The sequence below is a fragment of the Strongylocentrotus purpuratus genome, unplaced genomic scaffold (assembly GCF_000002235.5).
Source record: "Strongylocentrotus purpuratus isolate Spur 01 unplaced genomic scaffold, Spur_5.0 spur5_scaffold_16, whole genome shotgun sequence".
In the NCBI taxonomy this organism is placed as follows: domain Eukaryota; kingdom Metazoa; phylum Echinodermata; class Echinoidea; order Camarodonta; family Strongylocentrotidae; genus Strongylocentrotus; species Strongylocentrotus purpuratus.
Genome location: NW_022145601.1, coordinates 24836580 through 24864094, shown reverse-complemented (window position 1 = coordinate 24864094; position 27515 = coordinate 24836580). Strand labels below are relative to the sequence as shown.

The 27515-nt window shown below is 39.1% G+C and overlaps 1 protein-coding gene across 1 annotated transcript; it reads left to right on the top strand.

Moving 5' to 3' along the window:
- The first annotated feature begins 4806 nt into the window (after positions 1–4806).
- On the top strand, positions 4807–27515 carry LOC115918694 (arginine-glutamic acid dipeptide repeats protein-like). Its single transcript, XM_030987118.1, has 18 exons — positions 4807–4904; positions 5989–6270; positions 7039–7109; positions 7443–7548; positions 8390–8486; positions 9254–9358; positions 9874–10050; positions 11632–11731; positions 12953–13051; positions 13606–13686; positions 14554–14695; positions 15473–15565; positions 16146–16342; positions 17098–17262; positions 18424–18690; positions 19098–21025; positions 21482–21686; positions 22307–27515. Exons 2-18 carry the CDS (start codon positions 6027–6029, stop codon positions 24116–24118), a joined length of 5889 nt encoding a protein of 1962 aa, XP_030842978.1. The 5' UTR covers positions 4807–4904; positions 5989–6026; the 3' UTR covers positions 24119–27515.

The window sequence follows — 27515 nt, the reverse complement described above, 5'->3', positions numbered from 1 at the left end:
CTTCGTTGATGGTCCTATCTACGGTAACAGTTTTAGCATTCGCAATCTTAATGACGAATCTCCAAGAGAAGACGCCTTGTATGTGAATTCGTATAGTAGCCAAGATAATTAAAGACAGTGCAGGGCAAAATGGATGCATGTTTTTCATCTACTTTTTCCTCTGCAGTGCGAAGTAAGATCACTCAAAGATTATTGTCCTTAATATTGAAAGTGTTGATCTACGAAAACATTCACAAGACGAAAGTTCAATAATTTGTTGGGTAAGTGTTGCAGACGCAAGACCTTTATACAATTAAAGAGAAGATCAACATTGCTAAGTCATCGTGGTGAATTTAAATTGTGTCTTTACTCAGGGGACGGATAGTGATTCAAATAATTCGTCAATATAATTATGAATGAAGCAATAAGAAAACGGTATCCATAATCAGTACGGGTAGTATTAACAATAGCCCACGGTGTAAGCATAGCATTCGTGTTTTCTTACAGAAGGGCTTTAGTGTAATATCAATGTAAGCGATATGAAATATATTAACTATAGTGTCATAATAGTGCAGTACATAATAATGGATAATGGATATTACGGATTGCACTGTTAGAAAGAAAACGGTTCTTAAGGGAATCTTGATATTGCGCAGTGGTTCTAAAGAGAGCGATGTTACTAAGAACTCTGAACAGTTAAAGGTTTTGCAGGTGTCACTAAGTTTTCTTTAAGCATAGACTATGGCTCTACCAGTTAGATCATAGTTTTAAGCAATACAAAAGTTTTAATGTTGAAAAAAGGGTTTCTTCTAAGAGCCCAACATTTGGGAAAAGTTATTAACTTTATTAAGTATTTCGTGAAAATAGAAGAGATAACAATGTGCAAATAAATTAGGGCAAATACTGTTTTATCTTGATGCCTTGGTTCGGGGCAAACTTGACATTTATTCATTATTTCTTCGCTTCTTATTCATTTTGTCAGGATGGTAGCGAACATGAGCATACACTTTCTTATTTATCCTGTGCGGCGCATCGATATCAATGACAGTCGGTGGTTAATTCCTTCAAAAACCTTTTTACAAGCTTCCACTGGAGACTCTTCTTGGGGTTCTAAAGAAAGGACAATGTTCTATTTTAAACGTCTTTTTCTAAGAGTATGGTCAGTGTAGAAATCGTTCTTGCTTTGAAGGTCTTTTTCGAATATATAGAATATATAGAACTTAGATTCATATGGCAATGTCAGATATATTGTAATTAAAGGGTATGTTTTGTAATATTCAAATTAACGTATCAATGTATCTATTCTGTTTATCCATATTTCTGTATTTCACCTACTAGCAATACCAATAAATATATTCCATGCCTGTTCATTTTTAGAGATAAAGGAGAAATACACATACAATGTCTTTCGTCTCTGTATAATGTGTAGTGGAAGTCATACCCTGGCAAATAATCGTTAGTGATTTATAGCGAATTCCATCTCCCAGCCACAGATATATACGTGTATGTCAAATAATTTCTTGTCTTAATTGTCTCAATAGTTATCTGTACAGAAATGAAAAAAAAATATCAGAATAACTTGTTCATTGCTGAACTATGTTTAAAAAAAGGCTGAATATGAGAAATATCATCCTACTTTGGTTATGTTTCATTTTCAAGTCACAGAATAAAATTATGATCTAATAGTTTTCATTGTTTTAATCACGGCTGTACAATATTCAACCTTGGGAAAATCTTAAGTTTTTGGTTTCAGCATTAATTGGAGGGTTCTTATAACATGTAACAATTAAATATCAATCGAGATAATTAACTCATCTTTGTTTCTGTTTCATTTTTTTGTTTTGTTAAAGGATATTCAAATACTTAATTGAGACTGACACTATACACTCGAAGAAACCGAATCCATAAACTTGAAATGGGTTTGATTAATATTAAGTGGCTATATCAGTGAAATGCAATAGAAAAAAGACTCAATACATTTCAAGACCATAACTAAAGGAAGGGATATTAAGACCCCGCCTCCTCAGTAACGAAATGCGATTAAATCTATTGGGTTGCATCATTAATTTAATTGTCCATGATTGCGTTACTACAGCCATTTCTCACTTCTTTATATTTCATAATGATCTTAGATTGAAAAGATAAAGTTATTACGGAAACATTTCGACATGACGCCAGTCTAGATCTTGCTAAATTCATGTATTTTAGCACATATCAACATAATTTAATTCTAGTTCTACACTTATACTCTCTGTTGAGTTGATACCTGCTACCATGGGTGTCGATCCGGGGGGGTGGGGGTGGCCTGTAAAATCATCCCCCCAATAATTCACCATCAACAAAAAAAATGAAGAGAAAAATTAATGATGAGAGCCCGATGAGAGTAGTTAATGGTTATTACTCGCAAGATGACCATCAATATACACATTTCGCTATCTCATGTTCGTAATACATACATATATGAACATATAGAAAACGAAGTAAATGAGACAACCGTATATGAAACAAGAATAAATTGAATTCATCAGGAATTGCTGAATTCATTCAATTTATTCAATCAACAGCACCATTGACATGCAGTGCGCCAAATGCAAAGCCGCAGTGTTAAAAAGCAACGAGCTAAATGTTAAGCGCGAAGCGCAAAAGTGCAAAAAAAGAAGTAGAGAGTGGGAGAGAGAGACAGTGAGAGACAGAGAGGATAATAACCCAGGTAGCAAGCCCATGCGGGACCCGCACATGGGTCCCATATTCTCTGAAACATGGGCCCCATATGGAAAACCATCTGGGGCCCGAAGGCATCTGCACCCAAGAAGCATAATAGGACCCATATGGGTATGCCCAGCTTAATCCCATCTGGTATATTGGTTAACCCAGATAATATATCCCACGGGGGTTAACCCAGATTTACCCCATGTGTTACCCATATGGGCATATTCATATTCTACCCATTATGTGTACGCCCAGCTCATTCCCATCTGGGACCCATAAGGGCTGGCACAGAGAGATCCCATATGGATTACTAAATATTGGCCCCATATGGGATACATGGGTTCCATTTAGCCCAGATGGCACAAGTTAGTGACCCAGATCATTCCCATGTGGGCCCCATATGGGCTTGCTACCTGGGAAAAAGGAAAAGGGGAAGAAACGGGCAGAAGAAAAAAGGAAGGGGGAAGGGAAACGAATGACAGACAAGAGAAAGAGGGACATATATATATTCCAGCATTTCCTTCAGGGAACTGATGTGAATGGGCGATGAAAAAAGAGGTTGACTTTAAAGTAACCTACAATGAAATATTGCTCATGTTTACTTCTTACAATGTCAAAATTACTTTACGGGATTCCCCTTCCTAAAAAAGCTTAGGCATGGGTGATGGTATAGGTATGAGGTTAATGCATGATCAGGAATTAGTTGAGTGGATGATTTAAAAAAAAAAAAAAAACAGGGGGGGGGGGTTTAGTTTTTTTTAGGGGGGTTTACACACATAAAAATACCAAAGGGGGGTTTGAACCCCCAACCCCCCCCCCCCTACGTACGCCTCTGACTCCCATGCACCCCTCCTCTCTCAGGCTCTTACCTCCCCCTCTCTCGCCTCTCTTTCACTCCCCGTTCCTTTTGTTTCCTTTTACTCTTTTTCTTATTTTTTTCCTTTTCTTCTTTTATTTCTTCTCTTCTCTTCTCTTTCCTTTCTTTCCTTTCTTTTTCTTTTTCATATTTTCACCTTTTTTCTTCTTTTCTTTCCATTTTCCTCTCTTTTTCTCCCTCCCCCTTTTTTTTTCTCCCAGACGGCAGCGCAATTTTACCGACAATATCCTAACAGGTGGGGGAGGGTGTCGCACCCTCACCCCCCCCCTTTAGAGACGCCCCTGTCTGCACGAAACATAAGAGTGGTGATGATGCGGGTTTTTTCTGCCCCCAAACGTTTTTGTTCGATCATTACGCCATACGTATATATTAACCAGATGGTTAATTAATGCCAGCTAGGCCACATGTCAACCGAGTGGGTTTTTCCGTGAAGGTGAAATCATCCATTTTGGGCCCTTCTTTTTTTTCGGGGGGGGGGGGGAAGGCTTGACATTCCGAAGATATAAAGTTTGTCAATTATATAGCTGCCTCATAATGTGCTATGTATATTTTTCCCCTTCCTTTCATTATTTTACGGTGCTTGTTCTACTGAAATCATCTATTCCACCATTTTTTAAACCGAAAAAGTTCGGGCCCGGTTCAGGCATATTATGTTTCACTGGCACTGAGACTGTACGTTGTCTGGTTTCAACGAATTCCTCTCCTTGAAGGAGAGCGTCAAAAGACGATATAATTAATTTTCATCCAAGCAGACGGATTTTTCTGTCTAGGAAAATGATAGAGTACAAAAACTGTAAATTGGATTTGGACAGTTTTCAAGTTCTGAAATAGGTGTAAAATCCTCGTGGGGGGGGGGGGGGCACTCAGATGTGGTTCAGTGGACGGGGGTGTGCCACTCAAGTCTCGAACCCCCTACCCATTTATAGGGGTCATTTGGGGATTTTTCTCGAAGTAAACCCCATTTTTTCACAAATTTTGGAAATTAATAAAAAACGGAGCTATAATTAGGGATATTTTTTGTTGAAAATGTGACCCATGTTTAGGGATTTTTTTTGAGACCCGTTATAGCGACACACTCCCGTATGACTTAATATGTGAGAACCCCCCCCCCCCCAATCCCCGGGTATAAATATTTAACTAAGGAACATCCTTGGCCTAAAATCTCCTCTGCTAAAATTGGGCGAATATTAATCCTGGGCCCCGTGTTTTGGTCTTTTCCTTTCTTTTCTACTTAACGACACCATACTTTTGAGACAATGACAAAATTTGTACAGAGAATGTTGAATACAAAACACGGAATATGTAGCTATTAAATTGGTATTGCTGTGATTATCAGAATGTAAGTGTGGTTGATTCATATATTTATATATTGTTTGAATATGTAAGATAAATCGTATTATTCTGTGTGCTTGATTTCTATGACTTTAGATGGTTAAAAATGGGGTGAAGAATAATAAAGATTTCGATCATCGCGTACACTGTAGCGTAGGGCTTGGCCGTAGCTCGTATGTAGTGTATGAAGGTGCTTGGCTCGTAGACTGTAGTGTAGTAATTTAGTATGTGCATTGTGAATGTGAGACTGTTCAATGGACATCTGTGTGTGGATGAGACATGTACGTAGTACTACTACTAGGTCTACTACACCATGTACATGTATAAACTATAATCATATAAATAGGCATTTGAAATACTCTCGTAGGCATAGATTGCATTGATTAGAAGCTTGACAGAAATAAACGTCTGGTCTGTAGGGGTGCTGGTCGAGGTCCGAGAATAAGGATCGTCTGCATTATGAGGACCGTCTTTGTAAACACGGACGGATGCGTCCTCAAAAATAAGGATCGTCCGCATTTTTACAGAAGTTTCATATTTTTGAGCGGCGTGTTGGCTATATGCGAAAAACAAATTTCGTGATGATTTTCTTGATGCATTTTAGTTTACATTGACTTTGAACAGAGACTTTCATGTTATGAGCGATAAATTCTCGGAAAGACGTACAAACCATAAAAGTAGACAATGAAGTGGGGTTATTTTCTCACGCTGAACCAGCAGAGCGCCGAGGATAAAAAATGTCGGTGAAAATGCAGATGATCCTTAATTTTTTGGATGCAATTTGTCTGCGTTTACGAGGATAACCTTGTTTATGCAGACGTTCCTCATTCTCGGACCAGCGCCCCTACTGCTGGTATGGGGAATTCTTTAATAAAACTAACATTTGTCAACCTTCCGGACCAGCTTTTAATACCCCATATGTACACAGACACTTGAGACGGTACGGCCTTGGCCTTACGAGTTACGGCTCGCACAAGGCCAAGCTAGGGGGGGGGGGGCGCCTGATGGGGCTACCTTGTATAGGAGCCCTGTCATGACAGAGCCCCTGACATAATATTCTCAAAATGTCATTTTCTTTTAATAACCCACAGCTCTGTTGACCTTTGTCCACGGTGTTCTACTTTGACACATGACCTCTCCTTCCATCATGGGTGAGAAAAAGGAAGGAGAGGGGGAAACCCACTCCAACCCCTCAACCCCTACCCATCGACGCAAGCGCTCGTCCATGGACAACGACAAGCAGGAGGATGGGGAGCATGAAACCAGACGCACCAAGTCTCGCAAAAGCAATCTGGAATCGCGAACGGAGCGTAATAGTGACGGTGAGGTGGTGCTTTACAGGGCAAAGGACGGCACTGAGTATGAAGTTGGAGGTATGAATTTATTGTAATTTCCAAGTTTTTCAAATATGCAAATATACTTCACGGTCGTGGAGCCAAATCTCAAGGTTTAATATCTTTGTATGTACATGAACCTTATATTTATGAAAATCTATTTATTGGTAATTCAATTATTGAAGAAGAAAACAATTCTCAAGGTTATCTATGATGCACATGTACATGTACTTTTTATTCATGAAAATCTTATATACATGTAATTGCAGCAATAAAAAATGCGGTTTATAACTTTATATTCTCGGTTATTGGATTTCAAGTTTGAGAGACTCTTTTGAAAGATGTTGGATCGTGAAATCATGTAGATCTTGACAGCACAATCTTGACCACAAGGGTCTAGAGTCTACTTACACTGTTACATGAGACAAACAAATTTCATGTGGATTTTCCTGCATGCTCTTCTGTTGATTGGTAATTCAATTATTGAAAAAACAAAACATATATGACACATGATGTATTAACAAAACATACCTGTATTTGTATTTTATGTACATGTATGTTTAAGTTTTCAGTTAAGATTTTTAAAACAAATTTTCTCTTAAAAAAATAATTGGAGATTTCAAAATGGATATGGATATACAGAATGTACAATGCATAATGTTCTTTTAGTGCACAACTAATACCCTGTTTTGTTATTTTAGCATAATTGATCTCTTCTCATGCTTATATTTATTTGATTATGTGTTTCTACTAAACACAAAGATCAAAAGTTTATTTATAAGTTTTTTTCTCCGCTTTTTCCTCCAGATGATGTCTATATGGAAAGTCCAAGAGCTGAAATGCCTTATTTCATCTGTGCTGTCCATGAATTCAAAGTGGTAAGAGCAAAGTTCTATGGTTATTTGTTTACCATTGGTCATACTTAAAGATGCAAAGTATTGGGCTGTCATGGGGAATTCAACACCATTCGGGTGTTTACCCAATAACAGGTGTTGTCAATCACCAGGATTAGCCTTCAGTTTTATGACCAACAGGCCTTATGTATAAATGCTCTACATATTCCAACAATCACCCCATATATAGAAAAGTCATTATCATATATTTACCTTCTCCCCCCCCCCCTTCCGAAGACTCTCCAATCTCAGGCTTTGATTTGAAACAGTAACGATTGTTTTTTAATTTATATAATATTGAAATATTTGAATTTGCAGAGCAAGAGAGACAACGTTCATGTGGTTGTGAAATGGTATTATCGCCAATCAGAAGTCCCTGATTCTGTCTACCAGCTTCTTATGCAGGATAGGCATGTTGAAAACAGTAAGTATGAAGACCAGATTTTAATCTTTGTATTTCTATCTTGTTTTTAGTATAGTTAAGAAACTTTTATGTAAATGTTATTATCTTTGGGAATATAACCTTGATAGGCCATTAACCTCTGTTATTCCCACCACATTATGATTTCAATTGAAGATGATTCATTTTAATATTTGTTATTGTATATATGCATATAAATTATACTTGTTATTTTTTAAATCAGATGTGGAAATAAAACTTGAACTTGAACTAATTTGATTATATGTACATGTACAGGTGTAAGGTATTTCTTCACAGCATAGTGATAGCTGTAGGGTACTTTATTATTAGATAACTTTTTATGCTTACAAAGGGGATGGGGAAAATATGTTCATAATACCGAACTAATTCTCCATATGAAGTAACGTGTTAGAGGAGGTGAAAATGCATACTGGACATTAGTTGTCTGCCTGGAACCAGGTGAGGTACATTTATCTGTACATGGCTATTAAACTGATAATCAATTGAATTTTGTCAGAGCTATAAAAGTAGCCTATCGAATGACAATGGTATTTGTGCACCTAAAACATAATAGCACAGCAATTTTAAATTTTCAAGTATCATTTCAGCTATTACAGTTATTTAACATAAACTTTTACATAATGTATATGAACTCTTCAGTTGTTGAACTTACATCTGTAATTTTCAATTTGTAATCCCTTATGTTGACATCCAGGAGCTGAACAGGATCTCATCATAGTTTTGCCAATTCAAGACAATATCAAAGTACATAATAAATGAGTTTTGTGTGAAATGCAATTTTACTTCAAGCACTATACGTGATGCTTTCATATTTTCATTTTAGATTCTGGTCAAGCCCTTGTAACTGCAGATCCCATTGCCAAGAACAGGGAGCTCTTCATTTCGGATACCATAGAAACATATCCAGTATCTGCTCTGAGGTATGTCACTCTGAAAATGGTTAGAGTCAGTGACAAGAATAAATCGATCACTTCAGTTGTAGACACCCTTATGATTTAAGAATTATCCTTTTGTGATAATGCTGATAAACCTATAGAATTAAGATCAGAAATGATGATCATGATGACCTACTGTATACCCATTTACTTCACCTGGATGGAGAGTGGCAAATGTAGATTGATGTCTTGCCAAAGGACAATAATGCCACAGCGAGACTTGAACTGCGAACCGTGTGATCTAGTGACGTATCCACTAGACCATGACACCTCTACCTCTATACAGAATGGACATTATGACTCACAGGTCCCTTAATATCTACTACAGTATTCATGTTATGCCTGTATCTTCAGGGGTGTGTTTCACAAAGATCCTAAGTTGAACTTATCTCTAAGTTGGACTTAACAATAATGGAAAGCTGTTAGCATCTATGAAAATATTTTGTAAAAGTTTTTTTTAAAAGGCATAACATGTGGATTCAAACCATCCATATTTTCTATTATCAAGGAGATTTCATGTTCTTGATGTGGAATTTATAAAAAGTTTAAAGTACTTGAATTTTCACTTTTGAATATTTTTTATTTAAGGCTACAGATGGCTCTCCATAATTTTTAAGTCCAACTTAGAGTTAAGTTCAACTTGGGATCTTTGTGAAACACCCCCCAGGAGTACTAATCTCAAGTAATCCAATTTAAAATGAAAATTAATAGAAATGCTCTTTTGTTTATTATCTGTGGTATGTGTATTTCAGACGGAAGTGCACTGTGTACCATTTCAAGGACATCCATGAAGCTAAGGACTTTGAGGTTATATCAAACAATTTCTTCTACATCCTCAGCTACAACCCAGAAACAAGGTATTGTAAACTTTGTAGATTCCAGGAATAAAAATATTGAGTACATGAACATGTTTGTACACTGTACGAGTCGGTGGATTGGTCCCTTCATATTTCATAAACAACTATTTTTCGTAGCCATTTTGATTGATACATGTAGCTTCTTGCTCACTTAAATTGCTGAATAAAAACAGGCAAATCCATGAATTTTTTTTTAATGCTTCCTTTTCACTTTTTCATAATGCAATGTAATAAATATATATTCATTGCTGAGATTAAAGCTACATGTATACATTTGTATATGTTTGTAATTGCTTGCTCACTCTCCAACGTTGACTCTTTTACATGGTACGCTGAAAGGCATTTCAGTTTTAATCATCTAAGATATCAAGGAATTTCTATTTATTCAAGCTACTTGAATTCCTTGGCCAAGACTAGTGTCAATATTAGTATATTGATGCTTTTATTTGGTGTTGGGAGTAATGATAACACACAATTTATCTCTTTAAAATCCTGTCCTCTCTGCTCCTACCCAGACGACTTGCCGGTACCCAGGGCGAGATCAGGGTTGGACCCAGTCACCAGGCCGTGCTACCAGACATCAAGCCTAAGCTACGCCCTTCCAGGGGTACCAACCTAGACTTTGAAGAACTCAGCTGGATGCCAGATGTCATGAATGATGTCGATCTCAAGATGTATCTCCAAGCTGCCAGGTTAGGCCTTAATTCAATTCAATTCAGTTCAATTCAATTCAGTTCAATTATTTATTCAACCATCAAAATATATATACAATAAAAATAAGTTATATCAACAATTTAGCAGAACACAATGATGGTTACATGTAGGTGACCCAGGAGAAAGCAGGGCTTATAAAAAGGGGCCCCCAAATTGAAATACATAAAAAGATCAACAATACCAGAGATGCCAACCGTTACGGTTACAGGACTGCATGTCGCACGCATTTACTCATAAGTTCACTGAATTTGACTACACTGGATAGGCACTTTCGCGCACATGGTCCTTCGGCCGCCATCTTGTTTAATTCCGAAACAACATGGCCTCTATTATTACTGTTTTGATACTAGTATGCTACATGCGGTCATGCATTTTGGGGGGAGCATGGTGGTAGATGATCGTGCCGTGGCGCCCGCCATACCCATTCAAAGTATAGTAGTGAAGACTTCGGTGATTCAGCGGGCGCATTGCAAGTGCGGTATACGGTGTGTTGTTGTCCATGAACGCCGGGCCTAGCGGCCTGGGCTGGTGTGTCTGTGGTACTGGTGATCGTGAGTGTACGTGTGTAGGATACAAGTTCTGCCATTTGACTGTGGATTCGAATTTGCCAAATCGACGCTTGAACGAGGTGTTTTCTTCCTGAATATTATCATGGATTCACTCAAAAGAGCGAGTACCCAAGAAGAAGATCCTTTGACTGGAAACAGATTTTTAAAAACGTTTTTATGCACATCTTTATTTTGGACTTACAAATGGTAGGTTCGAAATGCAGTAAGAGTGATTGGGTGTTTGTGTACGTTTTGCGCGAAAATTATACTGCGGTGTCTTGCGTTCCGGAAAGACCCCCATTAGTTACGTACAAACATGGTAAATGTTACTGGCAGCCATCCTATAGGGTTGGCATCTCTGCAATACTTATACAAAGAAAATCACCATCGTACATTAATATAAACAAGGAAAAAGATAAGTACACTTCTTGCAGTAGCAACAAGATATGTATCTACATATATATGAGAGCAGAGAGAAAAGAAGAGCAAACAAGAATATCAAGAACATTAAGCATGGAAGCATGCATGCATGGCTATGTCATTCTCATTCACATGAATTTAGACAACAAAATGGTTAGTGTCTGATGAAAATTCTGTTTATACCTTGCATATACTGTAGTCTCATTATATCTCGGCTGTTCTTAGGTAATACAACATCATTAGTCATCTTATATATCACTATTATTAGCTAGTACAATAGTATTAGGTCATTTACAGTGCCTGGTTCAATATCAAACTGATTATTCATGTTTTACTGATTAACAGATTACTAACTGTAGCAAAATGACAAGAACAACAAATTAATTACTGATAAATGCTGTTTAATTTTATTTTGCTACATAACTGTTGTGTATGAAGTAATGGTTAACACTGTTCCAAATTGTCAAAGCAGTCTTGTTTTCAAACCCAGTGATGACATCTGCAACCAAGTTATATCCAATGGAAAATATTCTTTCTCCTTGTATTCATGAACGTGGTATTTGACCATGGTATTGACCTTTGACCTTGTAGGAGTATGGCAGCCTTTGTTGGAATGTGTGATGGGGGCTCCCCTGAAGAAGGATGCGATGTAGCATCTAAGGATGATACCACCATCAACGCTATCACTGTGGTATGTATAGTCATTTTAACAACATTTAGGATTCTTGTCTGTATGAATATATATATATATTAATGTATATATTAAAGGTGCACTTTGGTGTATGAATATTTATATTAATGTTTATATTAAAAGTGCACATTGACAGTGAATTGAGGAAGAAAATTTCAACTAGAAATTACAAATTTTTTATTTGAGCCTAGAGGGAAAGTTTTTCTTATCATTGCAGCCTCAAATACTAAGTTTTGTCAATTGTTCTCAAAATTGTTTTTTAGAGCATACAATACTTTTAGATACTAACACACAGTCCATGGATAAAATGTAATTCTCTTGTTTATGACATCTTGCAAACAACTTTTTTTGCATCTTTGATATATCTTCACATCATGTGGAACTAATTAGCAATTTTGTTCATTTTATTAATGTATTTGCTATTCTACCTTGGAAAAATGTGTGTATTGAGTAATTTTTTCTTTTCACAACTTTCCCTTAAAGGTACTATGTCCCATTTGCAGGCCAAAAAAATGAAAAAGTTAAATTCCAACTGCATTTGAAAGATAATACTTATTTAGAACTTCCCTAAAAAAGGTGGGGCTTGAAAATGTCTTCAAGTGGAAAAATAATGACTATTAGTTGTCAAATCGACTTTAGGGCTATAGAGCCCAAAAGTAATAGTCTTGATTTTCAGACAATTGTACCGAAAGGTCATACGTTTTATTCTGCGCAAAGATTCAATCAGTTTAATCTGGGCCATCACAAGAAGTGGATTATTGATGTAGACAAATGCTCATGTACCCTTAACAACTCTTTTCATGTATATTATTACTAAAGAAGAAAAAAGTCAGTCAGTCACTCAATAGTGTCTGACAGTGAAGTCTAGCAAGTAAACGGGTTTCCTTGCATAATTTGAATATGAGGACACTGCTAACGTTTAAATTTCACAGATAGGACATACATGACATATTCATAATTCCTGCAAAGTTCTACAGAATTTGAGGTTGGCTGCAAAAGGGACATAGTACCTTTAATACATCTGTATGTCTGTCCGTCTGTCTATCTCTTTCTTTATTATCTTTGATGTCTCTCTACTCTTGTATTTACTCAATTTCCCCAATCTTTCCCCTATTCTCCATTCCTTGAGTATTGTTTCTCTCTTTTTCTCTTTCTCTCTTTGTTGTCTTCCATCGTTTCCCTGTCTTGATCTTTCTTTCTCTGTCTAATGTCTCGCCACAGCTTCATGAGAACCACTATAACACTGGGAAGGCATTGCAGGAGCTGGTTAAATGCCCAGTCCCGAGATCTATTGACAAGAAATGGACAGACGAGGAAACGGTAATTGATCCATTAATTCATCCATTGGGTACTGTAAATGTAAAATGAAGAGTAATGGACTTGGGTTCTGAAAATGTTGCAACATTGCAATTTCTACAATAAATGGGCTAAAACACATTTTCACTGCAGACAGCTTCAAAAACTTTTACATATTATCAGATGAATGTAAATGAATCTATTGAAAGCATTCTGTCAAAAACAGGAATATTAAATATTGTTATTGGAAAGTATTACATTTTATTTGTGTCACTTTGACCTTTATCCTTAGCTTGTGTCTAGGTTAGTGTAGTGCAGCTGCAAGTTTTGATCTTAAACTATTATGAAATACATGATGTAGAGTGTAGCTGCAAGGAGACGAGGCAGACAGAATATGACAGTTCACAGGTCTCTCACTCACCTCAGCCCAGAACACTCTGGAGAACCATCATCCACAGGGTCACAAAGGGACAGTCATAAGACCACCACCACGATGTAGTTTTCAAGATTACGTAATATAGTTTTTCAGTTACTTAGGAGAGAAAATAATCCAAGTTGCTTCTTCTATTTTCTTGCAGAAACTGTTCATCAGGGGACTACGACAGTTTGGCAAGAACTTCTTCAGGATCAGGAGAGATTTCTTGCAACACAAGGATACAGTAAGATATCACATTCTCTATTAAACAACCCCCACTTCAGTCCAGAGTGGACATTATCCTTGATTTTAATACAACATGTTAGACTGCCAATGTTCACAATGCAGTTTGTTACTTTCAAGTCATTGTGACTGCCCTTGAATTATACATAAATTCATGCTAGCTAGCATATGATTTTTAATTCTACAAAGGATTTTTCTTTAAAATCCTTTTCTTCAAGCTGTTCAGCCACAAAGGTACAATGTATATCCAAGGCAGGATGGGGGAGGGGGGGGGGCAGGATGAGACATCTTTATATAGCATTTGGTTGTGCCCCCCCCCCAGTTTTGGGGGATTTTTACTCAAGGATATATTAAATTACTTTAACTCAAAACCCTTGCAAATTTTCCCCTGCTCTTAAGGACCTGTGTATATTAGAGGTCCAAAGATACCAAAACATTATGAATAAAAAATGTATGTTATAGAGTACCGAAGCTGGGTTTCCATTATGATCCAGAGCATATAACACTGAGTTCCCATAGGACATAAATTTATTCAGATGGTCATATCTCAGCCAATACTTAACATATTAAATTGGTTTTTCGACATTTGGACATTATTTTTGATGCTCTTTCGGAAAATGAAGAAAAATTAAAAAATTTAGATTTTTGATGACGTCACGCTTCACCACTCTATGGCCCCTAAGTCTCTTTTATTTATAAAATTTTCTTTCATTTCCAGGAACATAAAGAAGTATAACAATGACAAAGATTACAGGAAGACAAAGTAAAATAGTGAATACAATAACAACAAAAAAGAAACCATGAACTAATGCCTGTGGATTATCAAAAGAAATTATGATTTTTACAATGTTTAACTGGCTTCTTGCAGAGAGACCTGGTTGAGTTTTACTACTACTGGAAGAAGACCCCTGAGGCTAATCATCATCGCATCTACAGGCGCCACCGCAGGCAAAGTGTACTTAGTCGCAGGAATTATGGACGCAACATCAGACCACCTTCTAGTGAATTCTGTAAGTAAAGGGTTGTTGTAAAATCAATGATTTTGTGCTATTTAAAGGTTTACAAATATATGAAGGGTGTAAAGAAAGTATTTTGCTGTACTGTACACTCCCGGCATTCTAGATTGGCTGCATGATCAGTAAATGAGGGAAACATAAATCAGAAATATCTTTAAACAAGAAATGGATTTGATTACTTGGTAGTGGAGAATTGATAGATATTCCAATTCTAGGATGCAGTATTCTGTTTAGGTAGCATTAAAAATATATTATCATGGAACGACGAGTCTCGAACACAGAATGCTTAATGCGAAACTGAAATTGAAACTTATTGCGATAGAACTGTATTTCTAGGACATGGGACTGGAAAATATCTAGACTATACTGTCTTGTTCAGACTTAATATTAATAAGCAATGTCATGTTTATATGTCAAATTACAAATTTTCATTCACCGTTAGGCCTTTTGGCGAACTGGGCGCATCTTATTGTGCCATTAATTTTTGCTATTAAAGCTACCATACTGCTAATGTGCAAAATAATATACATGTACATGCAAATTCTGTTACAATGAAGTCTGCACAAGCACAATTAACACAATGTTATGTGCACATTTAACAGATATATTTAGAGGTAGAACAACATCTTTGCTATCATAACAGGGAGTATCTTTATTTACTGTACTTTACTGTGACACTGCAACATATTTCTTTTATTATTTTCCATTTTTTTAAATACAAAATGTATTTATATTCTTGCATTCATGTTAATTCCCACTCTGTTTTTGCAGTGGATCTGAGTTCCGCCAGTGAATGTGACTTGGACAGTGATGACAGTGAAAAGAATTTCAGCGGCTATGCATGCAGACATTGCTTTACAACAAGTAAGTATTTAATAGGACATTTTGGAAGGTTGTCATGTAAAAACAGGACCGATATTGTACCTGATATTATTAGTATGCGATTGCTGTATTGAATGGAAATTAAATTTTTAGTTAATGAGGGTCAATTTTGTCATAAATCAGTAATGCAGGGGGCTAGCAGGTTTGAGTAAAATAAGAAATCTGACAAATGCGTTACAATGTAATTTGTAATCAGATAATTTCTTACATGGGTAGCACTTGGTAAAGTGATCTATATGAGAGTCACTCTCTGTCTTTCCATTTCTTTTCCAGTGATGATATGCCATCTAACTTTTTCCTCAATAATTCTAATACACCTGGAATATTATGAAATTCTATTTTTTTCAAAATCAAAATGTAAATGTTGCGTGTCAGTTTCTTTCATGGGGTAGTACATTTGTCAATATTGAACAGAAATATGTAAAGTGGGCGCAGGTGATGTAAAAAGGACTCTTTATGAATTAATACTATATTATGATGTGATAATGCCTCTACATGGATTGATACCAAATCTTGTCACCACTTTGTGAGAAATAAACACTGTCTCTTGTAATTCCCTCAGGTTCTAAGGATTGGCACCATGGTGGAAGAGACAGAGTTCTGCTGTGTACAGATTGTAGAGTGTACTTCAAGAAGTATGGTATCCTACGACCAATCCAGAACCCTGGTGCTCCACCTGCCTTCATGTTCAAGCCTGTCAGGGAAGGAGAGTCCTTTGACGTCAAGAAGAATCTACGCACTAGGAGACACAGGGAACTGGTACGTTGTATGTTCAGGGGGGGGGGGGTGTTTCACAAAGACTAAGATCGACATTAAGTTGGACTTAAATATGGCAGGCCATGTATGCCACTAGTTGCTGTCACCATAGGTCTCTCAATTATGATCTTTAGATATTATTTTTGCCTTCAATAGTGAACTATCAAATCAGGTAAATTCTGTAGATTTGTGACCACAAATTGTACGTTAGAGGAACTAGTGGCATGAAAGGCCTGCCATAGTAAAGTTCAACTTAAAGTTGATCTTAGTCTTTGTGAAACACTCCCCAGATGTGGTGGACTTTGACAGGGATTGATAAGGTCTTCCTGAGTTATCAGGCTTTAGGGTGTTGGCTAGGAACCCATAAGTGACTTGAAATTTTAAAGGAGTCAAGATAATAATAGAGTCCTTAGATGTCATGAAGAAATCATGCACCAGGAGACATACAGAACTGGTACGTTGTATGTTAAGCCAAGTGGACTTTGACAGGGATCAAGTTATCTCAAGAACCGATTGATGGATTCCAGCCAAACTTACATCATGTATGTATCTTGCAGAGCCAATGAACTGATTAGATTTTAAGGCCATGATGTCAAAGATCAAAAGGTCATACATGTATATGAAAACTGCTCTATGGCGGAGGCATCATTTTCGACTGCACACAGTCAAAGTTCCATCTAGTTTTTTACATGAATATTAGAGATGCTAATTTCATCCTCAATTCTAATCATGAATCATCATCTCTTCTAACTATATAGGTGAACAGCTCATCCCGTGCTGGGCGTAACAAGCACCTGGATGGTGTAGCCAGTGAACCCAGCAGTCCTCTCAATCACAGGAGAGGTAGCGGTACCTTCAGCCATAACTCACCCAGTGAGCTGAGCACCTCTAGTGAGGGCAGCAACAACTCTAAGAAGATCAAGGTAATATCACGTAGATCATCTGAATAATGATACTTGAAAACGGGGGATTACAGAAAGTATAGTATATAAAGGAAATCTCTAAGGAGATCAAAGTAATAACGCGTAGATCATCTGTATAACGATGGTTGAAAACGGGGATTAAAGAAAGTATAGTACATGTACGTAGATTATCTGTATAACGATGGTTGAAAAGGGGGGATTACAGAAAGTATAGTATAACAAGTATACAGCCTTTTAAGGAAATAGCAATCGTAAACTCATTCACGTCTTCTGTTCATTCACCAACTGTAAGAAGATCGAGGTGATAACACGTAGATCATCTGTATAACGATGGTTGAAAACAGGACTGTACAAGAGGGCAACACGTGGTTTTGTACATCTGAAGAAGAGAAAAAGCAACAACAGCAACAAAGACAAAAATGAAGGTGTTTTTCTGGGGAATACTGGTTAAGAGTATACAAAAAAATAACTATCATGATCATCATGTGCTTTTAATGGCAATCCTTGCCAAGAAGTTTAAAGAGTTGCTCTATGTCTAGGGTCAGGATTAGGTTTTTTTAAAACAGGTATTATGAAGTTTGTTTTTAAAGAAGATATTGTATGCCCAATTTAACAAATCCAAATAGGAAATGCTACTCCCGAGGAGCACAGTAGTGATTACAGAAAATATAGTATAGAAAGTATACAGCCTCTTGAGGAAATAGCAACTGTAAACTCATTCAAGTCTTCTCTTAAAACTGACCTGTTCAAAACCGCTTTTGATTAATCAACTATTTCCACATTTCCACATCTTATTCAACTTAATCTTTTGATGTAATCTGTATTGTATTGCTCATGCTCTGCATTGCAGTGTACATTTAATATAGTTTATCCTTTTCCTTCATGTATACTCTCAGCGCCTTGAGAATTCCTGCGAAATGGATATGGCGCTTTACAAATAGTCTTTGTTATTATTACCATCATGAAGGTAGTCATGCTATCGAGCTTTTGTCAACGCTCCTGTTTTACTTTATTCTGCATATAGTCTTTTGAAATGTGTCAAATTTGCAATGTTTTGTTTGTTATATATTTGTAAAACTGCAAAAGAAAAGAAAATCATACAGAAATAAATAAATCAAATCAAATCAAATCAACTTATTATTTTGATGTGTGGAATTCCAGGTGGAGAGTGACCAAGGTCCGGACAGCCCAGCCAGCCTGCCACCAAGGATTAAGCAAGAAGACCCAGAAGAAGAGGAGATGGAGGAAATGGAAGACTTGCTAGAGCAGGGGGTAGAACCAGAGGATGAAGAGGAGGAGGAGGAAGAAGAAGAGGAGGAGGAGGAAGAGGGAGATGGAGAAGATGAAGAGGAGGAAGAAGAAGAGGAGGAGGAGGAGGAGAAGATGGAGATTCGGATGAACATTCAAGATGTGGAAGCAGATGTTCAGGTAAGGGAGGAAGATTGAAAAAGATGAATTCCTTTGAACTTGTTTATTTGTATGAGATATGATATAGAATGTACATATAAAATGACTGAGAAAGATAACCGGTTAACATGTCAAATGAGCTAAATAGCATTACTTATAAAACTGACCTAAAATATATGCTATGGATGTGTAAAAGAACTAATTAAAGGTGCATAAAAGCAATTTGACAAAAATGATATTGTATCATTGCAATAAAAAATCATAATGAATGGTGGTTTATTCATGCGTGTGTAAGAACTTGCACCAACCAAGACTGTCTACACGATCATCACTAAATGATTTCTCATCAAATTCCAGCTTGTTTTTGAAATATTTCAGTTACTTACAATGATTATATTGTATGCTATTGTGTTATATTTTTAATGCAGAATGATGAACCATTTGAAGGACCACCAACATGCCTAGATGCTAGCCAGCAAAAAGATCTGGAGAAGGAAATGCAGCCTCAGCCCCCTGTGGTTGAGGCTGCTGAAGTCAAAAAGATGCTTGTGATCAAGAAAGAGCCTGTAGAAGAAGAGCCAGCCCCAGAACCTGTCATGCCAGCAGCTGTTCCCTCACCCGTACCTCAGAGGTTCACCCTCCCAACCCCCATCATGCCCGTTATTCTACCTCCAGGAGAGAAGAAGGGCGAGGCACAATCTTCACCCCATGGAGGGGTGCACCAGGTGTCTACCGCTAGCACCCCTCATGGACCAGCTGTGGTGCTGCCACCCTTCACATCCACAGCAGGTCTCTTCTCCCCATTGGCCATGGCTCAGGTTAGGCGAGGTGGAGAGACTGGAGACAAAGAAGCTAGGAGGGAGAGGAGCTTTGAGACAAGTTTTGTGGACCACATGATCCGCACGGAGCTGGAAGCGAAGGATCCCTCTCCGAAGCGAGAACCGGAGGAGGAGAAGGCAAGGAGCACTCCCACCGACAGAAAGGACACACCTCTTGCCCCGCCTCCTCCCATGTACCCTATTGGTTTCCCCAGTGCCACGCCCATGCCGGGGATGATAGGTATGCCAGGTATGCCTCTCATTCCTGGTATGTCCATGCCTCACATCAAGGAATTGCAGGCTCATTACCAGAACAGGGACCAAAGAAACGAGAATCCAGATCGACAGTCTCTCATAAGAGAGGCTTCAGCAGCTTGGAGGCAGTCTGAGGAAGGGAGAAGGCCAGAAGATCTGGAAAGAAGTGAAGCTTATCGTCCTAGCAGGGATCACGATCGTCCACGCTCTGTTGATGGAAAGGGTTCGGAGAGGAGCAGCAGGAATGAGTCTGAATCCGACAGAGATCGTCCAAGCCAAGATAGGGAGAAGGAGAGGGACATGGAACGTAGCAGGGGAAGACTGGATCCTCCACCTTTGGTCTACAGAGAAGGATTACCAAGTTTCCCACATCATGGTGTTGGAATGCCTCAGATGTACCCAAGGGGCGAGTCTGCTTACATGCCTTATGGAAAGGAACGTCCTCCCAAACCAGGGGAGAATCTAACGCCCCCATTGAGACGAGATCATGATGGTCGTGACAAGGAACAAGAGAGTGTGCCCAAACCCAGGGAAAGTCCTTTGGAGAAAGATAGAGGAAGGCCGAACTCTCCTCACCGAGAGGCAGAAGGGAAATCAAGCAAGATGCTACCAGACCAACGGCCAGGGGCATATCCTCCACAATCCCTTCCTTCTCAAGAGCCAATCATGGTGGGTAATATGCGTATCAAGCAAGAGATGCCAACCTATAGCTACCCTCAGTATCCCCCCTTTGAGCACCGACCAGGTCATCCTGACGCTGCAAAAGGTGTACCTCCTTACCCGCCCCCCAACCAGCCCCTCCCACTCAACCAGCCCCTCCCACCCAACCAGCCCCTCCCACCCTCCCAACCCGCTACATCAGCTGCTGCTGGTGACAAGGGCTCGTTCGATATCTCCAAGGTGAAGGCTGAATTTGAGGCTGCGCATAGGAGCATCATGGGTGACCCGAAGCGTATGCAGCAGACATCTGTCATCACCGAAAACAGACTTGCCCCTGGAGGATCACCATCTGCTCCTCTTGTCCCACCCATGCTGCATCCAACTCTGAGGTTCCCCGATGGTGCAGTGAAAGTCAAAACAGAGACTGGCATCGATGAAGAGGCACAGAAACCTCGAGAAATTAAAGAAGAGATGAAGGAGCCTGATAGCGAGAAGAAAGATGGAGAAAAGACAGAGGAAGAGGAAGAAGAAGAAGAGGAAGAATATGAGGATCTTGGTAATCGCTCTCCATCTCCTGAGCCTATGATGGTGGATAGACTACTTCACACAAGTTCCTCTGCCAAGTATGAACACATTTTGTATTTTTATTTATTTTCTAAATATATTTATAAATTTTAATGAAACACTGTTTGTATCAAGACAAATTCATTCAAAGACTTTCGTCACTGGAAATCCTGTTTATGTTAATATGATTTGCAGCTTAGTAAATGTTGCAAAACATTAAAATCTCATTTCAACAAAGGTGTACAACCTAACATTTGAAGATACTTTTATCATGTGTGAGCCATATCTTATGAAAACTGCTGAATCTGACATAACAAAATTATCTTGCAAAAAAGATGTAGCCAGATTCATTATCAGTGATATAATGTGCAACTACATTTTGCGTTTCAACCAACTTTGCAAATGAATGTTGAAGTGAAGTGGCACAAGTACTATCCTAGATTATGCAAACTCCTCTACAAAGTTATTTCAGTGATTCATATTTCAATGCCTTCTTATTCATTCTTTCCAAACAGATTCATACGCCACTGGTCCCGAAGGAACAACTCATGCAGTCGAACTGATCTCCTGTTCTCACCCCGAGAAGATTCCAAATGGATGCGTCGATGCAGGGACCGTGAACGTAAGAAGCGTTCTAGTATCAGCCACGAGGCAGACAGGGAGAGGAGCTCTTCGACCAGCCGGGATGAAAAGAGTGCTGAAGCAAATGATAGAGTAGCTGTAAGTACTGCTCAGTAATTTTGAAAACATGAAAGCCTTCCACTGCTGGTATTTTTAGTAGAATAATGGAGTAAGAAACAAGCCCTTTAAAGCCCCTCTGCACTAGTTTGGCCAGGAGGGATTAGACCTCCCTGCATGGTCATTGACAGGTGGTTATCTCATCAAATCAGCTCTCAATTAACATAAGAAGAAGGGGGCCATGGGGGACCAATGGTCACCGATTAGGCATTCTTTGCTATATAGAGGGCGCAAGTAGCTATAAGTAGTGCGGTGGGGCTTCAATCTCCAATGAAGCAAATATATAGTAGGAAGATAATGACAGCCTATTCATGTACATGGATGTCTGCTTTATCTAAAGCTGGGCTAATGATATCCACAGGTTAAAGAAGATGTACTTAGATGAATTCTACATGGATATGTAGATTTATTTTTACATGAATGTTTGGATTTGACTAACATAATTTATTATGTATCACTTATGATAAAGTCTTTAGAAACTATTGAAACATTTTTTCTTTCATTGAAGCTTGAGTCAAATTCAAATAGAAAATCAATTCTGATGTTATTGAGTGTATGTTGCCAAGATATTAAATTTGTTTTCTTTCATTATGTTTTTACAGAGACGACCTGAAACCCCACCAGAGAATACCAGTGCAGATGCCCAGGTGATAAGTTCTTTCACTTCTACTCCAGCACCAAGCACCCCAGGGTATCCTGCGCCACCAGGATCTAGGCAGGGGCAATACCCTGGTCCTGAGACACCAGCCCTGCGCACACTCAGTGAATATGCTAGACCGCACTCCAACAACAACAACCTGCCTCCTGGCATGCTGCCGAACTTGATCGGACCTGACCCCATCCTGCGGTACCAGCTGGAGTCTGCCTACGTGATGGGAAACAGAGATGCACAGATCGACTTGGTTGAACGGGAGATGAGGGAAAGGGAACTTCGTGAGAGGGAGATACAGGAGCTGAGAGAGAGGGAGTACCAGGGGATGCGAGAGATGGAGATGAGGGAGATGAGGGAGATGGAGATGCGACAGAAGATGGGTTATGAACAGATGTACGGGATGCGGCAGGATGGGGTACCTATGAATGCTTTCATGGCACAGGAAGCCCAGGCTGCTCATGCATCAGCTGTGCAGCAGGCCCATGCTGCTCAGGCGGCTCATGCAGCGCAGGTTGCCCATGCCCAGGCCACTCATGCTCAGGCTGCTCACGTGCAGGCGGCTAGGGAGGCACAGTCGGCTCATGTCCAGGCTGCCCACGTCCAAGCTGCCAGAGAGGCACAAGCACAAGCTGCTCATGCTCAGGCAGCTCTTGTTCAAGCAACCAGAGACGTTCATGCAGTGAGAGAGGCTCAGGCAGTGAGGGAGGCTGTAGTCGCAAGAGAAGTACAGGCCGCTAGAGAAGTGCAAGTTGCAAGGGAAGTACAGGCAGCAAGGGAAGTGCAAGCTCAACGTGAAGCGCAGGCTACACGAGAAGCGCATGCTGCTCGTGAAGCACAAGCGAACAGGGAAGCACAAGCTAACAGGGAAGCCCAGGCTGCACGCGAAGCTCAGGCAGCTAGGGAAGCACAGGCTGCTAGAGAGGCACAGGCTGCCCGTGAAGCCCAAGCAGCCAGGGAAGCCCAAGCTGCAAGAGAGGCCCAGAAAGCAAGAGAAGCTAAGGCTGCCCGGGAGGCTCAGGCTGCAAGGGAAGCACAGGCAGCACGTGAGGCTCGTGAGAGAGAAGCTAGGGAAGCCCGTGAGCGTGAGGCTCGCTCCGTTCACTCCGCTGAACCTCCCCACCCTGTCATGCATCCTGTAGCTGCAGCATACCTACAGGCAGTTGATAGGGACAGACATATGATGGGCCCACCTCAAAGCGGGGAACATTTGGCTAATGCAGAGCGCCTGAATACGGAGCGTTTGCATTCAGAGCGAATGGCTATGATAGTTGACCCCAGGATTGACCCTCGTCTGGATCCCAGGATAGATCCAAGGGTTGATCCAAGAATAGATCCCAGAGTAGATCCCAGAGTCAGCCCATGCTCAGAGCATGCTATTGACCCTAGATGTGACCCTAGATGTGACCCAAGGGTAAATCCTGGTGTCTCCACCCCTACCAGCCGAATCCCTACCCCTCACCATCATTCCCACTCGCATTCCCACACACACCTACATTTCCATCCTCAAGAACACATCCACCATACCTACATCCCTCCCTCAGGGGACCCTAACATTGTACCCCCTCACATCCCCTTTGGACCACCCCCAGTCCCTCTTCCCCCACATGCAATGGTGAGCCCTGTGCCTCCTCCACCTGGTGCCGTACCCCACCCTCGCATGTTTGCCCCGCCCCATGGTATCATAGGGGACCCAGTGGCTGAACAGCTCCATAGGGAGCAGATGCAGAGGCAAATGCTATCAGATAGACCACCCCATATCTAAGCTGCCTTCTTTGCCAAGATCAAGCACAAAACATGTCCATTGCCAGCAAGAATCGTGCAGAAAACCATGTTATACTTTCAGAGGCAACTGCATTGCGGGAATGCCAATTATTAGGAAATGTACATGTTGTTAAAAACTTTTGAAAGTGTATCGTCTGTAAAACCATATAATGGGCATGCTTTCCAGTCGTTGATTCCTTTAGAAACTGGATATAGATATATTGCAAGGTCAGAGATTCTGTGCCCTTTCCTGTAATATACATGTTGTATACTGGTCATGCCTGCCTTCGTGTTCATCTTATGAGGTACATCTGCAGACTGCACTTTTCAATGTATGAAATGATACTGAAATAATTCTGTATCTGTATAGAATTAATATATATGTGATTGTGATTCATGAAGATGTGTACCTAGACTTTTCACTTGGTGTAAAGGAGCTTGAGAATCATCTATTTTTTAGGAAGAAATAGGATGAGGAATTTTACAATATGCTTTTGTGGTGTGTCCGTGTAAAAATTTGTTAATTGTCTTGTTTTAGGATTAATCTAGAAAATTGCCTTGGGATCATACTTGAATCATCTGGGACCCGTTTCACAAAGCCTTTTTTCAATAACAAATGACAAAAATCAGTGACAAATCTGCTGATGACCAATCAGAAGCAAGGATTTCAGTAGCTTATAACAAAAACTGTCATTCGTCACTGATGACTAGTTTTGTGAAACGCCCCCCCCCCCCCTGGGCTATGTCCAAAAGCAGATTTGTATCTTTGATTCTAAGTTTGTTTGAATCCCTTGCTCTCTACTTTGAGATATCTTGAAGTTCTATGAGAAGCTGCATAGCATGTCAATCGTGAATGTCTCATATTTTGGGCGTAAGATATTACACTGACTATCCCACACACAGCGGGAAGTAAATGAGAGTCGAACAGTGAGAGAAAATGAATGGAACACATGGTTTTATACATGTGGTACATACAAATATGAGAGGGCAAACAGGAATTGCAATGGTTGAAATATAATCTGATTTCCTGATCAGATCTGATGGGTCGTTGTGGGGGTAAGGGGAGGCATCACTCTTGCCTCAACGCCGCAGGGGCGTTTCACAAAACTTGTCATCAGTGACAAATGACAGTTTTTGTTATAAGCTACTGAAATCCTTGTTCTGATTGGTTATCAGCAGATTCGTCACTGATTTTTATCATTGAAAAAAGGCTTTGTGAAATGCCCCCCAGGCTTAATGTAGCACTCCGGCTTAGAAGTTTCCAGCATATAACCTTAAACTAAACTATTTGTAAATGAAAAGTAATATAATTCTTTGTAAATGTGTATTGTACAGATTTAATCAAAGTCTATTGAAACAAAGTCAAACCACACCAATAAAAAAGGTGCCTGTGTATATTCTTACTTAGTTCTATAATTTGACTTAAGTTCACAAATCATGCTTTTCAGACAATGTGTTGATCAGTTTTGATGACTTCTGATGTAAATATATGTAAATGATATGTCGGGAAATTCTATAACCAATAGCCAGTTAATCCAGACATTTTTTCATAATTATGTGCATTTTTTTTATTGAAAATATGATGCTTCTCTACGTGACTTCTTTAAATACTGATGGCTGTAATCATGTAATCACTCTTTTTTCTACTTTAGCAAGCTTGGGAAGGGAATATTGTATATAAAAGCATGGAAGAGAGAAAATACATGTAATCTGATAAATACTGGAATATTTATGAGAGATTGAATGGAATAACTAAAGATTGTCATCTTTTCATGTACCGTCGACATCATTGAATGATAAAGAAAGGAGAATGTGAAGAAGAAAAGCTGTAATGGTTATGAGTCCTGAACAGGACTATAGTTTGTAGATAATAGACTTGGTTACTAATGCATTGAAGCACTCCAACACTAGATCCGGCACCCGTGTATACCCGCTCATGCACGCGCTCAATCTCCTCCGCACTGGCAAAGCAATCAACACTCTCTGATATGAAGGAAGATTAATAATTCTATTTCACTCCCAAGTGTTTAAGTTGTACAAAATCTTTATGAATCGTCAACACATCAATCATGCTCAGAAAACATAAATCATGAATCAAATTCTAATTACCGATTAAGCTGGATTATCAATCGTATTTCCTAAGCATCTCAGAATCATGTCTTTACACAGATATACTCTGATCGCTGGCCTTGATTTACGTCCAAAATCGGCATGTTTGTACAGAATTTCAAAATACTGTTACTTTCTGCTACTTTCTGTTACTTTCCAGGTTTTTCTATATATGTGCTTCTGTAGAAAACGCACCATAAACCGATTGAAACACAAAAACTAAGGGAATGACGAGCCTGTCTAGAGTGGTGAATTTTTCTGGGTATGCTCACTTTGTCAGTTCTGTAGAAACTCTTCCATTCTTTATAGCATTCGAATTTAAGGTCATGCGACACAATGCATCATAAACCAATGCATTATTGCATAGTGCACACAGCGCCCACTTTCCCTGACATCTAGCGTACCTGGTAAAGTCTGTTAACTGCGCGAAGAAACAGTTTAATATGCTTATCGTATGTAGGAACAAACAGGTTGCATTTTGTGAACGTCTACTTTCTGGGTCTATTCTGGGTTATTTTCCAGGGTTTCCTGTAGAAGCATGCTGATAGCTGTGGTATGAAAAGCTACATTGGGAATGCATGAAGGTCGGTTAATTGCTGAAACAAAATATATCCAGTGTCATTAGGATCTACAGCTACAGTAGTATCTATTACTACAACACACTAATTATATAGGCTAAATTAAAATCATATAATACCTGTCTCATAAATCGGATTACAAATCAACCCATTGATTCTTGGAATGAGGTGGCTCCTATATTGAGCCTGTGCAATCAAACAATTCAGAAGTCAACAGGTTAAGAATCACCAATTTCACCATCAATTGTCGATCAAGGTCTTGATCTTGAATTGTTACTACAGTCACATTGTGTTTGTTCAGCTTACTTTCAGACCTTTACAAAACATTGAAATGCGAAAAAGCTGACAAATAGGTGGACAACGTCTTTGTTCTTTATTTGTTTTTAGTGACTATTATCATGAAAATATAGATTGTTTTGTTGGTTTCCCTTTGGCTGTAGAGTTCCTTGACAGTGTTGACTATGGTACTGCAAGCGCAGGAGCCTTGATAAGAATGTTTGTGTACAGAAACAAGAAGATGTTTGATTGTGCAAATAATGAATTGAATGTATTATGATGTAAATAAGAAAAAAAATTAGATTATGATAACTTGATTATTTTAATGGCTTATGTGAAAATCATGTCCAGTTTTAGTATTTGTGTTTTGTGTAACGACAAATGGTGTAGGTTATGATTTAAAGAGAAATAAATCTATGATATAAGTAGGTAAAA